Genomic DNA, 13438 nt, shown 5'->3' with positions numbered 1-13438 from the left:
CTGGCCCATGTTCATCTTGGCATCAATGATGACTCCAAGATCCTTTTCTGCCTCTGCACTGACGAGAAGGGAGTTCTCCAGCCTGTAGGTATGGTGCTGGTTCTTCCTCCCCAGGTGCATCATAATGGAGATGAAATAATGGAGACTATTGAAGCTGCTGAGGCATTTCTCAGTATGGATTCCCCTGGTCCTATGTTGGATGAAAAAAGAATAAGTAAGTGTAAAAGTCATATGTCAGATCTACATTTGCCTTATTTCTAAGTGAAATATGGAAAACAATATATTATGGCTTGTGCTTTTATAAAAGAAATGGGTGGATGGGGGATTTGTCAGTAGATTTGACATTGGAACATAGTGTGTGATGAAAAATCACAGCAGCGCTGAAACCTTCTGTCAGGGTTGGCCACTGAAGGGCACAAAGAAAGTAACATAAAATAAGGTGGGTGAGTATTCTTAAAGTGATATTGTGGGATCTGCTAAATGCTGCTCCTAGCTTGGCTCTTGAGAGACTTTGCATTCATGATGGTAAAGTAACAATAGTCACTTTATCTATCCAGCTTACCTCAAATATGAATGAAAATGTAGTGCTATTCTGTTGTGATTGCATCAAAATTTAGCTTCTGTTTAGAGCATTAAATTCTTTTGCTACTAAGTTGTTTATTCTGTATAAACTTCATGAACAGATGTGTTTACTTAAGGACTGATCTGTTTTGCCATGAAGACCTTAATTGCAGTAATGCATTTTCTGTACACTATTATGGTTTTATTTGGCTTGCTTACTTGTTTCTCTTAGAAATGGAAGTGGTTTTAAAGAGTCCACTTAATTCTGTTAGAGTATTCTTAAAGTCTTTATTGTTTTTTTCCTTAAGCAAATATATTTGGTACATCTGAAGATGAAGTTATGGTTGCTCCTATTACGCATGTATCGGTCACACTTGATGGGATTCCTGAGGTAGTAGAAGTTCATCAGCCTCAAGACTGTTATAGTGAATCACTAGATACTCCAGAACTTGAACAACCTAAGAAGAAAAAGGGTAAGGGGGCTCATGGGATATACAACTTTGGAATAACAAAACACTTAGAGATGTGCTGTCTTCATCCTGTGTGCATGTAGCTTCCATTTAGTATTAATAGAAGCTATACATGCAAACATCGGTAAATTGGATTACATTTTCTCTTCTGAAAAATCAAGAAAATCACCATTTTATTTGCTTTTCACTTGCAAACTGAGGGTATTTACTCAGATACTAGTGATGGTACAGTTCTAATTATGTGGCATTATTATTACACTATACATATGGATCCTCTACTATCCCATATTTTAGTCTCTCCAAAGTAGAACTGCACCAAAAATTTATTGGTATTATCTTGACCCCAAATAAGCTATGTAGTCCAATCAAGGGGAGTAACTGAGAATTTATGACCTCATAATGCAACTTTAAAAGAGGGATTCAAACTATAGTTTTGGATGTCAGCTGTCTTCCAGGACCCTATTTCCGCTTGCTTAACATCTAACCCCTTCTCACCAGTGTGCTCAGAATGACATTTCTGCCAGAGACTGAAAACTTTTATGTCCCTGAAGTTTCAAATCCATTAGTCACACTGTTGCTTTTGTACCCCTGTTCCTAAGCAATTTCCTGCTTTTATTTTTCCTTTCTTATTCCCATCCCTATGTTTCCCCTGCCCTCCTTCTCACTTAGAATGTCAGCAGTGTTTGGTTTAAGAAATCAAATGTACTGTACAGCAAGCAGGTTTGCTGTAGCATCTGGTACGGGAAGAAAAATGTTGCTAAAAATGGTTCCTTAGCTCACATTTTCATTAATACACTTAGCTTTCTATCAAAGAAAAATAGAGCTGGAAAAGACCTCAGGAGATCATCTAGTTCAGTGGTTCTCAACCCTTTTCGTACTGGGACCCATTTGTAAACATCGATGGCCGGTCCTGACCCAGGACCCCTCACTCCCAACCCGCTGCCCCTAGGCCCCAGCCTCCCCAGTGTATGAGGCAGGTGGTGGGTATGTGAGGCAAAAAGGGCCCCAGGGAACTCTGCCAGCCTGCAAGGGAAAAGCCACAGTTTTCCACATTTTTCTTCTTTAAAAGAAAATCCATTTTTAAAGTTTGTTGATCCATTTTAAAAGTTTTTTCTCAATCCTTTCATATATTCCTGCGACCCACTTTTGGGTCACAACCCACTGGTTGAGAAACGCTGATGTAGTCCAAGCCCCTGCTCAAGCTCAGGAGCATCTCTATCTAAACCGTGCTAGGCCAAATGTTTGTCTAATCTGCATTATCTTTGAATGATCGAGATTCTGCAAAATTTGTAAATAATGTATGCTTGTGCTTAACAACACTCGTAGTTAGAAAGAGCTTCAGGCAAAGTTAGTGCTCCATTTTGACACTTCTGTTGTTAGAAAAAGCAGGTCTTGCAGGGCTACCTATATAAATAGTTTTCTCTCCCTTCCAGTCTTGCACCAGCTGGTACATAGTAGTATTACATATCTTCCTTAGATTCCCCCTTGGCTTTTTGAAGATGTCTGCATCTCTCGGGGACTCGCCTTGTGGTAACATTTCCCAGCATCTATAGGACAGCATGCGGGAATGCCATGCATTGAGTATACCGCCAACTACTAGCCAATAGAGCCCAAAGCCTCTCAAAATAAATGTCACATTGATGTAATACCCTTCTTCTTTACTAGCCATAATGGCTCAGCACTAAGAGCTCTATGAAACCACAGAGTTAAATCTAACCGCTTGGATGATTCCAAATGCATCTGCCTTATTCTCTTGGGTATGTTGTTTTTTTTTTTTTACTTTCATGATCACTGCACTCCACACAGTCCTCTCTGCTGCCAGACAGGTGTTTGCTGGCAGAATAAATGGATGCTGTGAGAGGACTTAACGGGAGTTTGTTGTTTGATCCTGCCCCCTGCCTTTGCATTGCAATACTTACCACTGCTCTGTAAGACGACTCACCGGAGTATAGAGCTGAGCACTGGAATTTGCGCCAAAGGGTATCTTAGCAGAAAGCAAGAACAAAATGGTGTAGATTCAAGGGTAATGTGCCTGCTTATGCATGTGCTTCATTTTGGTTTCTTTAAACAGTCGCAATTAGCTGAAACAAACTAGATTGGCCTGCCATATCCCTGTAGACATAGCCTCTGTAAACGTATCAGCAAAATGAGCATCAGAACAGGGAGAAGCAGCAGCTTTGTTGGGCTATCTGCTGTGTGAATTGAATATATTTGCCCAAATCTCTGAATTTAAGATGCCCCCTGTGGAAAACTTATACATTTGTTCTAATTTTCCATGTATAGAATCCAGTTTTTGGAGGGCCATCTCAAATTCATTTCCCAACCCCAGTGTTGCAGCAGGGAAAGCAGTGGCGGGTGGGGGTCAAGCAGCCTGACCTCTGTCCCTTGCTCCTCTATACCTTGTCTCCTGCTTCCTATTCCCTTCACCACTTCTACCACTCTGCTGCCTGTCCCTCCATGCCTACTTCTCTGGCATCTATTTTCTGCCCCCTCCCCTCCTCTCCTTCTCCCCACAGTTTCTGTCCTCTTATTTGCTCCCTCACCCTCCTCCCATGCCTCTTACCTTAGCTCCAGCTCCAGTAGGCTCTGGCTCCACTCTGGCCTGGGGCACAGAGCATGTGTTTGCTTGGGCCTCAGTAGTGGCAGAGCTGCTATGGGGCTAGGCTGTGGCCAAAGCAAGCTGTGCCCTGGGCTGGAACCTGCCAGTGCTAGAGCAAAGCAGTGTATAGTGGGCAGGTGGAGCTAGACGGGGGTGAGCAAATGGTAGATAGGGGCAGTGGAGGGACAGATGGGGTAGTAGAGGCAGCAGGAGAAACTAGGGGGACTGATGGGGGTGCAGAAACTGAGGGCAGACAGCAAGCTCCAGCTCTGATGCTGTGTTGGAGCCAAAGCCAGAGCTCAGCAGCTGCCTATCCCCCTGCTGTGTCATACTTGGATCCAGGATGAGGAGGGCTTATTCCCCATGCAAAATTGCGGGGGGAAACCTTGTCTTGGATTTGAGTAAATACAGTATATGTGAATTTTTAATTTCAAATTAATTCATAGCCTGTACACCTGGCAATAGATGCTTCTACAAGAGTAGAAACAAATAAAAATAAAAACAGCATGCATATGGCACTACTTGTACAAAAGGACAAAAATATAAGTAACTCATGCCTGCTCAACCAGACATTTCAGGCCACCTTTTCACAAAATTCCCCTTTAAAAATTTGTTTTGTGTAGTGAGGCAACAAATTCGGGCCACACTGAATCAAAGAAGGAGTTATGTTTTGAAGCCTAGGATGCTTAAGGGAAATATCCTGCTAGCAATAATTTTTTTAAAAAATGGAATATTAGCTTGTGTGTCTCTTGGTTGCAGTTTTATGGTTCCACACAGTCTGGTGTAATATGGACTTAGAATATTAGTCTTTATAGGATGAAATCAACACTTCCCCTGGCTCAATTACAGTGTATCAGTGTTATATGGACTCTTTGTGTGATACAGTAAGCTAACAGCTTCATTCTGCAATAAATTCAGCTTGAGTTGTGTTATAGGGTAGCACCATCCATGTAGAATGGCTTGCAGTACTATAAGCTTGTGGTGAGAGAGGTGTGAATTACTACAGCATCAAAGTCTACATTCGGAAGTCAAGGTCACAGACTTCCTGTGGGGGAAGGAGAAAGCACTCTTGGTTACAGCTGTAATGTGATCAGACCTCTAAATTGCAAACCTGCTTGAGGATACACACCCTTAGTCAAAGGTGTTTATATGTATGATCAGTGCTGCTGGTTGTTTCCCTAAGCTGTAGACTTTGGATTGAGTTTTAACCACCTAGTTCTAATGCAAGTCATGGTCTCATTTAGATATAAGGTAATTTCATTATGTTGGAAAAATCAGGCCAGATGGTGATTGTGGAGGCTGTCATCAGTGTATGGAAGGCACTTTGTCTCTTTATCCTCCCTAGCGTCCTCCCATGAACTCTGTATAGGAGGGGAAACTAGGGGGAATCCTGCAGCACCTCACATTGACAGAAACTTCAAGGCCATTCACCAAAAACAACTTTATGAGAGTTATTTCACATAAAGGGGTTGAGCTAGTCAAGAATGACTCCATTTTCCTCCGCTAGGAGCCACAAATACTTAAGCAGCCCTGTGTGGTCACTGGAATCAGAGGCAGCTAGCTCAAAGATCTGGTATGGTAGTTCACATTCTTTTTCATGTCAAGATCACTTGTGACAACAGAAATGTTTCAGGACTTCATCCCTGCCATCTTTTCAAAAAGAAAAGAGCATTTGTAAGTCTGAAGGTTGGGAGCCCTCAGCCTAAAAAATATTGTTATTAATTGCTAGGAAAAATATACTTGACCTGTGTGTTTGATACAGTTTCTTTCCAGAGGATTGCACAATAGTTGCCTCAACAATGGGTTTTCTAAGTGGAATATTCTGTAAAAGTATATGTTTAGCAAGACTGTCAATATCAAAAGGTGCCTGGGCAAGAGACCTCAGTAATGGCTTTCTAAAAGACAGCTGACATCCCACCCAACAGGAGATGTTGACAATCTCAGCCATCAGACCATTACAGCTAATCATTATAGCTAATAAAACGTGTGGTTCTGATTCATAAGTTATAACTTGAATGCCTTCAGCCCCTACAAAATCTAAGTTAATGCTTGTTGAATAATGGAGTGTTATTGCTCTTCTGCCATGTAAACAGACAGCTCAATATGAAACTTAATATTTTTATTTAGTCACATGAAAATTCGTCAATGTGAAAAAAAAATCTCCAGTCTGTAATGGAGCTGTTTCATTATTTATATTATAATGGCTTTTAAGGATCTAACCAGGAATGGAGTCTGTTTTGCTAGGAATCAAACAGGGATCCTGTTTTTGTAGAATGGGGCATAAGGTGAACAGAGAGGTAAAGTGACTAGTCCAAGGTCAGGTATGGTCAGGAGAAGAGCTTAGATGTAGAATCCTGGTTTTCTGCATTCATTCATTGTTTTATCTGTTGAACTATTTCATTTATCAACAGTACAGAGGCAGCATGTAAAATAAAACACTTAGTAAGAGTATGGTTTAGAAGTTGGTTTACCTAATATTGGCTGAAGTCAGTTTTGAGGATTCAGGCCCTATAAAACCTGTAAAAACTTGGCATGGAAATGAATGAGGGACACTTGGACAATACATTCAGGAGTTTTATAAGAAATACTTAAGGACAGTGTTCATTCTTGTCAAAAGGATCAACTAATCCCTCACTTCCTCTCATCCTTCAGGCACAGCCACCCTCTTTTTGTGGGAAAAGGATGTTTTTTTTCCTCTTAGAACCCATTACTGTTAGGCCAGGAGGAGATATCTGCTGCAACTTTTTTTCTCTACCTGTTAACAGGCAAAAGTAAAACCAGTGCTATGCTGAGTACCTTCAATATTCATTATATAAATTAGGTATTGAAAGTGGTCTGCATCTGAAATAACTGGGCCTGTAGGAAGAAATATAAATGCCCTGGGATGGGGAGGAAATAGAAAAAATGTCAGAGAACAAGTATCTTTTTGCCATATTTGTATCCTGAAATTTACATTTATTCCCCAGGGAAAAAGACCAGACCCTCTCGTCCTGAATCCCCTACTGCAACTCCAAACATATCAGTGAAAAAGAAAAACAAAGATGGAAAGGGTGAGTACAGCAGTTGGAGTAGAATCCACATCACCTGAATTTTAAGTTGAATATCAGTTCTGGGCAGTACATCTGTGAAGCGAACCATGTTTTTCAGTTTGCCAAAAAAGTCTAGTGTTTTCACATGGTAAAGCAGAAAAGAATCAGTGCAGCAGACCTTTCATGGGAAAAATAATCCATTTTTCAGTTAAATAACAACGGGTCTTGGAAGATCTTCAGACCCCAACAAGAGCTGCTCAAGTCAAGTCTGGAAGGATGTTTTTCACTCTAATGGGATTTCTTAGGATGCTGTTGCTGTGCCCAGTAACATCTTGATTCTCCATGAGGAGCAATCAAAGTTGACAGTTGAGTAGCAGGAAGAGCAGAAATTTTAAGGACACTGAACCAACAAGAAGAAAACTGTCATAGCCAAGTTCCTCAGTACTTGCTGTCTCACTCTAACTTACAACAAGTTGCAGCAGTTAAAATGTGTAACGTAATTTGATTATCAGGAATCATTTTCTCTGAGATTAAACCGCTCAGAAATGTCAGCTTGCTTTACCAGTGCATTTCAGTTGTTTTCTTCTGGGTAAGACTTAATCCCGTCTTTATTCCATACAGGAAATGGGTAAAATATAATATATGAAGGATCATCCTAAACACCCAGATTCAGCAAAATAATGAAACACTAACTTAACTTTCAGTGTCGTCAGTGGGACTTACCATATGTGTGTAAGTTCTCTTGAACATGGATGAACTTAAACACTTCCCTGATTCAGGGCCAAAGTTACCAAATTCTCATTTTCTGTTAAGAAAGAGTTTGTTTGGAATTGCATCTGATGTTGGAAGGTTAGTTGCCTGAGGTTGCTATCAAACCTAAATTCAAGTGTGTTTAAAGACCTTGGCTCTTGGAGGTTATTAGTATTTTATGTTAATTAGGAAATTAATAAAACTTTCTGTTTGCTTTTCCTATTTCCTGAAAAGCTTTTTGTATTTATTTTAGGAAACACAATTTATCTTTGGGAGTTTTTATTAGCACTGCTCCAGGATAAAGCTACCTGTCCCAAATATATCAAATGGACTCAGAGAGAGAAGGGAATTTTTAAACTGGTAGATTCCAAGGCTGTGTCCAAGTTGTGGGGAAAACACAAGAACAAACCTGATATGAACTATGAAACAATGGGCAGAGCTCTCAGGTGAGTTATTGATGGTTGATTAGTATTCACTGCATTCATTAGAAATAGATACCTGTTCTTGTCCGTTTTATAGCAATGAAGGGCTCTTACCAAACCTGAGCTCTGCTTTTGGAAATAGGGAGGGTATTTAGGAAAAGAAAAAGACTGAGGAGGAAAGGACCATGCCTGAAATCTGAAAGTTGAGACGTATGCTGTTGGCAGATGTCAAATAAATGAAACTTGCTTTGTTGTCAGAAATTAGTTTTACAGGCTTTCCAAAGTGCTTAAAGTTACAAGTATATGTAGTCTTGTAGATAACTAGCAAATTTAGAGCTTTCCCTTTTTATTGACTCTAAACTTCCTTGTATATTTCTTTAACATGGATAATATTAAATAGCTTATTTTTAAATGAATGCATTTTACTGAAGAAGCAAAATTTCCAAGTCTCACATAATGCATTATTCAACTTGTGTGGAGTACTTTGTTGTTTTATTTGTTTTTTACATTGAAAGAAATACAGATAGGTCATCCCCAACCTAAAATAATCAGCCAGCTCCCATTACTAATGGAACAGCTTCACTTCAGTTGTAAAACTAATGAAATATTAATTGTATATAAATTCAACACAGGAATTTCCAATTCTACCAATTCTGTTCCTGAATATTATTGGTAATTGGTATATCTGCCACTGTGGTTAATAATATGAGAGGGCTCAAGTAGCCAGTACTTCAAGGTCAAGCACAAACCCAGTTGCAGGATTGAAAAGACTGTGTGGAAAGCCTTTGCAAAACTTAAATTTTACTTCCCTCATCAACTAAACTTAATTCATGTGGCCTAACTGCATTAACCTTAAATTGTGCCAAATGTCCCATTTTCCAGTATAAAAGGTGACATTGTTGCACACCTTTGAAATTAAGTTCTGTGTGTAATTCTCCCAGTTTGCAAGTACATGTGTTAGAAAAGCAAATAGTCATATATGTTTGCCTGTCAGGTTAGGAATTTGTTCATGCAGAAAATCTTTTGTAAAACAAGGTGAACAGTTACACAAACACATGGGCACAAGCCTAATTTTTAAACATCCTCCTTGACTGAGACTGCTAAGCACTACTGTAATATACAGAAGAAATAATTTGCTTGAAGTACCTTCACCATTTCCACCTCTCACCAACTTTCTTGGAAGTCAGAGATGTCAAAATCACTTTGTCTTGGGCTGGATCTGGCCTGCTGGGCTCCTTGTGGGTTGGATCCAGCCTGGGGCATGAAGAAATGGTGGTAGTGCCAGTGATGGCATCTTTGGCTTCTACATGTGGCATGCAACAGTCCTTGTACTGAAGCCAGAACTGCAACTGCTACATGTCCTTTGCCATGGCGGGAGCTCTAGCTTAGGCTTCATATGTTCACATGGGGCTCACAGTGGGAACTGGCAACTGGGGAGGTGGCAGTGGAAGCAACGGTGGGTAGCCAGGGCTGTGTCAGCCTTTGCTTGCCTTCTTGCCATGTTTACTGAAGCTCAAAGGCCCTGGATTCTGTGGCAAGCCATATCCCCAAGATGTTGCCAAAATATTGCTCTTTTATCAAAATGTAATTTTAATTTTGGTAACTTTGAGTGCTGTGGTATGGAGCATAAAGTCAAAGGGCTACTGGAAATGTCAGTAGGTGGCAATTTTGTTTTTTAAAACTTCCTGTTTAAACTTGGCAAGTCTTTATTAACAAAAATATAAGTTGGTTTGGGGGGAGGGGGTTTTCCACTTCTTTGTTTGATGATAATTTACCTTTTCTTGTCTTAAATTGTACTAAAAACTTATTTATGTGTCTGCTTGCTTTGAACAGATATTATTACCAAAGAGGCATACTGGCTAAAGTAGAAGGTCAGCGCTTAGTGTATCAGTTTAAAGACATGCCAAAAGATCTCATCTATATAGATGATGAGGACCCAAGCCCCAGCAACGAGCCTTCAGATTCATCTTTTCTATCATCAACTGCAGCCAATAGAAACCAATCAGGCAGATCTAGAGCATCTTCAAACACAGGAACCAAAGGAGGATCCACCCCAGGTCTAAAAACAGGAAACTCTAAGTCTACTAAACTTAAGGAGTACATAGAAGGTGTACAGCAGCAAACACCTAGCTTGCCATCAGAAGTTTTGAGGACAGTGCAACCTGCACAGCAAATACATCCGACTCAGCTTTTTCGGACAGTTCACGTAATGCAGCCAGTACAGTCCATCACAGAAGGGCATGCTGCTGTCACCAGTAACATTCAGGATGAAACACTGAATTCTTCTGTTCACAACATAAGGTAAAAAACTAAAGAAAGCTGTTTTATGAAAATACTTATAACGAGTGAAAATTCCTTGGTTTAAATGTTGTGAGAGGCAAGAATTGCTTTGCCAATACATTGTATTGGATCAGGTGTACAGGTGGAAGAGATGTTAGACAAGCTTTCAGGCATAAAGTACCTTTTTAAGGTCTGGGAAAGAAGTAGACACAACTTTAGCACAAGTCAAGTAACAGAGAAGCACTTTTCTGAAAGGGGCAGAGATTGAGTCATTTGCAGAATGACCTCATAACCATGTTTTTAAGCAGCATTATCTGCAGCTAGCTAGTTTAGCCCTCACTGAAAAATGGATGATAAAGGAATTGATAAGAGTTTTAAGAGACAGAGTAGTGAGGAAATAAAGATTTTTCTATACATATAAAATAGGGCAGGCCAGTATTTTAATTTCAACATAACACAGTTAAGGATGTAAATAATTTTAAGTACCGTAGCTGCCTTTTTTGATTGCAATCACTCTGTTAATTGTTGTTAATGTTACGTATAAAATCACCTCTCTCATAGGGCTATACAGAAACTTATGTAGTTGACAAGAACTGGTCAGTTAATCAACAATGAGAGGAAACAGCGAAAAGATATTAATTCTGCTGTGCTGTGATGTTTTGGTTATAGCATTGAAAGGTGGTGTAACAATTAGATTGAAAGTTTCAGGCAGCGTTATGATTTTTAAAAGTTGACAATATGCATTTAATTGGGTCTTTAATTCTTAATTTTAGAAGTAAATTATAATTATGTTAATAATCATAATAGTATCTTGGAACCGGTTCAAGAGAGAAAAGGTACTTCTGATCCAGAAGTTCAGATAAATGGTATCATGAGGACTTTGGCAGCATATCAAAAGGAAAGCGTGTACCATAGAGGGCTGCTTATTTTCTACAGACAAAGCAACCTCTGAAGTTTGCTTACAGCTTTTAAAATATATATGTTCTTTTAATGTACTGAAACACTAAAATGAACATGGATTTTTTACATACCAGTTTTATCATAAGAGTGACAATTTTATCTTACTGTTGCATATCTTTAATGATCCTTGATTCCTCAAAGAGATCTAAAACGTAAGAGCATTTAGGCGAGGGACAGCCATTACATATAAATCAGTTTAGGTGATCAGAAACTGATTTAAACCTATAATCGAATGGACCTTCAGTGCACATAGACCAGTTTCAAAATGGCCAAAACTGGTTTGAGATAAACCTGGTTGAATGTAGTATCAGACTTAAATGATTTGGCTTAAACCAGTTTATGAAATGTTTGTCCCAGCCCCCCTTGCTGGTTTAAGTTAAATCAGAGTCCCCCAGCATCCTGGCATGCTCTCTGGACTGGGCAGGGCTCTCTGCTTCAGTTCAGGTCTGATCCTGCCCTTTTGCTCCCTAGCCTGAGTAGGGATGGCCCTAGTGGAGACACCAGCTGGCATGGCCCTGTTAAGGCAATGTGGGCAAGGAGGGGGTTAATTCTTCACTGATTCCCCATTTTCCCCACCACAGCCAGGTTCAGCCTGTCTTCTGAGGAGCAGAGGGGAGGGGGCTCCAGCAGCGGCCCTTGGAGCTGGCAGACCCTGGCTGCAGGGAAGGGATGGAGGAGGAATGAACCCTTCTCCCTGCCCTCTTCACCTTAGCGAGGCCATGCTGGGTTGGTTGTCCCGCAGGATGGGAAGGGAGGCTCTGCTGCATGCTGGGAGTGACTCTTCCCCATCCCCCTCCTCCCCTATCCCCCCCCTCCTCTATCCTCCCCCCACTGCATGGTTGTGGGGAGAGGGGGGCTTCATGCGAAGCTGCCCAGCTCCAGAGTAGGGTGGTGGGGGGAGCAGGGGGAGGCTCTGTTTCATGCTAGGGGGTAGTGGGAGTGTGGAGCTTAGCTGGGCAGGGTGTGGGTGTGAGGGAGGGTGCTGGGTGTAGGGACCCCAATGCACTCCCCCCATGGCATGTAGCCCCCACTGCCTGGCAGCAGCAGCAGCCAGGGAGCTCAAGGCATCCATGCCTAGCGCAGCTGCAGCTCCGGCCAGCGCTGCACGGGAGGAGGGAGTGGAGCCTGCCCCATTGCCGGGGCTCTGCTCCCCATGCCTGCAACTCCAGCACTTGCAGCAAGGGAATCCCCACAATGGAGTCTACTGCCTCCCCTGTTGCCTGCTATGGAGGGAGTCAGTAGGCTCCCCCTGCTTCCACGTGGAGTCCAGCACGGGGCTGTCCTGCTGCGAGTGTGGAGCTGCAGGTACACAGTGCAGAGCCCCAGGGATAGAAGTGGCTGGGCAGGCTGCGCGGGGCTATACTCCTTGCCCCCAGCACAGTGCTGGCTGCTTCTATTGCTGGGACTCCACACTGTGTACCTGCAGCTCCACACTTGCAGTGGGACAGCCCCATGCTGGACTCTGCGCAGAAGCAGGGAGTGGGGCTCCCTCCGGGGGCAGGGGAGGCAGCAGGCTCCAGTACGGGGCTTCCCATGCTGCGAGTGGTGGAGCTCCTGGTGCTGGGAGTGGAGCCCTGGTAATGGGGCAGGCTCCACTCCCTGCCCCTGCACAGTGCTGGCCAGAACAGTGCCTGTTGTGGGCTTGAGCACCCTGAACTACCTGCCTGAGGCTGCTGCCAAGCAGCAGGGGCTGCATGCCATGCAGGGGATGGTGCGGGGGTCCCTACACCCCCTTCCCTCACACCCATACCCTGCTTAGCTAAGCTCCACACTCCCACTGCCCCTCTGGAGGGAGGAAGAGGAGGGGGAAAAGTTCCCCCCAGCAAGGATCAGAGCCTCCCCCTGCCCTGGGTGGGGAGGAGTGGGGGGAAAGAGTCCTCCTCCAGGGAGGGCAGCATCCGATAGAGCCCCCCCCCACCCCACAGCGATGGGGGAGAAGCAGGGAGAAGAGTCCCTCTCTGGGGCTAGGCAGCTTCACAGAATCCCCGTCCCCATCCCACCACAGTGAGGATGAAGCGGGGGGAGGAGGAGGGAGAAGACCCCCCCCCAGCACCAAACCTGGGTTAGACTAACCTGCAAAGATTGAATCAATTCAGGCTCAGTCTTTTTGAATGTCTGTCCCTAGCCTTAGAGCCTAAGAGTATTAAATACCATACAACAATATGGCTTCAGAAACAACTAACGACTGAATTATTTGATACTCAAAAATGGTGACTAGAACAATGCAGAACATGAAGCATGAAGAAAGAAATGTTTGAGACTATTTGGTAATATCTGAAGCAGGAGAGTAATGCTGTGATTAATACTATAGGTCATAGTTTCATAGTTTCTAGGGTCGGAAGGGACCTCAGCAGATCATCGAGTCCG

At 42.5% G+C, this 13438-nt stretch overlaps 1 protein-coding gene across 9 annotated transcripts in view; it reads left to right on the top strand.

Annotated features, from left to right (window-relative positions):
* The window catches only part of ELF1 (E74 like ETS transcription factor 1), a 115293-nt gene that overhangs the window by 87379 nt on the left and 14476 nt on the right, over positions 1 to 13438 (top strand). For 8 of the 9 annotated variants that reach the window (XM_019529829.1, XM_019529827.1, XM_019529831.1 and 5 more), the window contains exons 5-9: positions 120 to 214; positions 870 to 1034; positions 6597 to 6680; positions 7663 to 7855; positions 9665 to 10132. In XM_019529829.1, coding sequence (XP_019385374.1) covers positions 120 to 214; positions 870 to 1034; positions 6597 to 6680; positions 7663 to 7855; positions 9665 to 10132 — 1005 coding nt within the window. The remainder of the gene's footprint in view (positions 1 to 119; positions 215 to 869; positions 1035 to 6596; positions 6681 to 7662; positions 7856 to 9664; positions 10133 to 13438) is intronic. The other variant, XM_019529836.1, reaches the window with a different exon arrangement.

This window comes from Crocodylus porosus, unplaced genomic scaffold (genome assembly GCF_001723895.1).
Source record: "Crocodylus porosus isolate Cpor-Errol unplaced genomic scaffold, CroPor_comp1, whole genome shotgun sequence".
Lineage (NCBI taxonomy): Eukaryota > Metazoa > Chordata > Crocodylia > Crocodylidae > Crocodylus > Crocodylus porosus.
The sequence above is the reverse complement of the archived record's forward strand: the minus strand, read 5'-3'. Positions and strand labels throughout refer to the sequence as shown.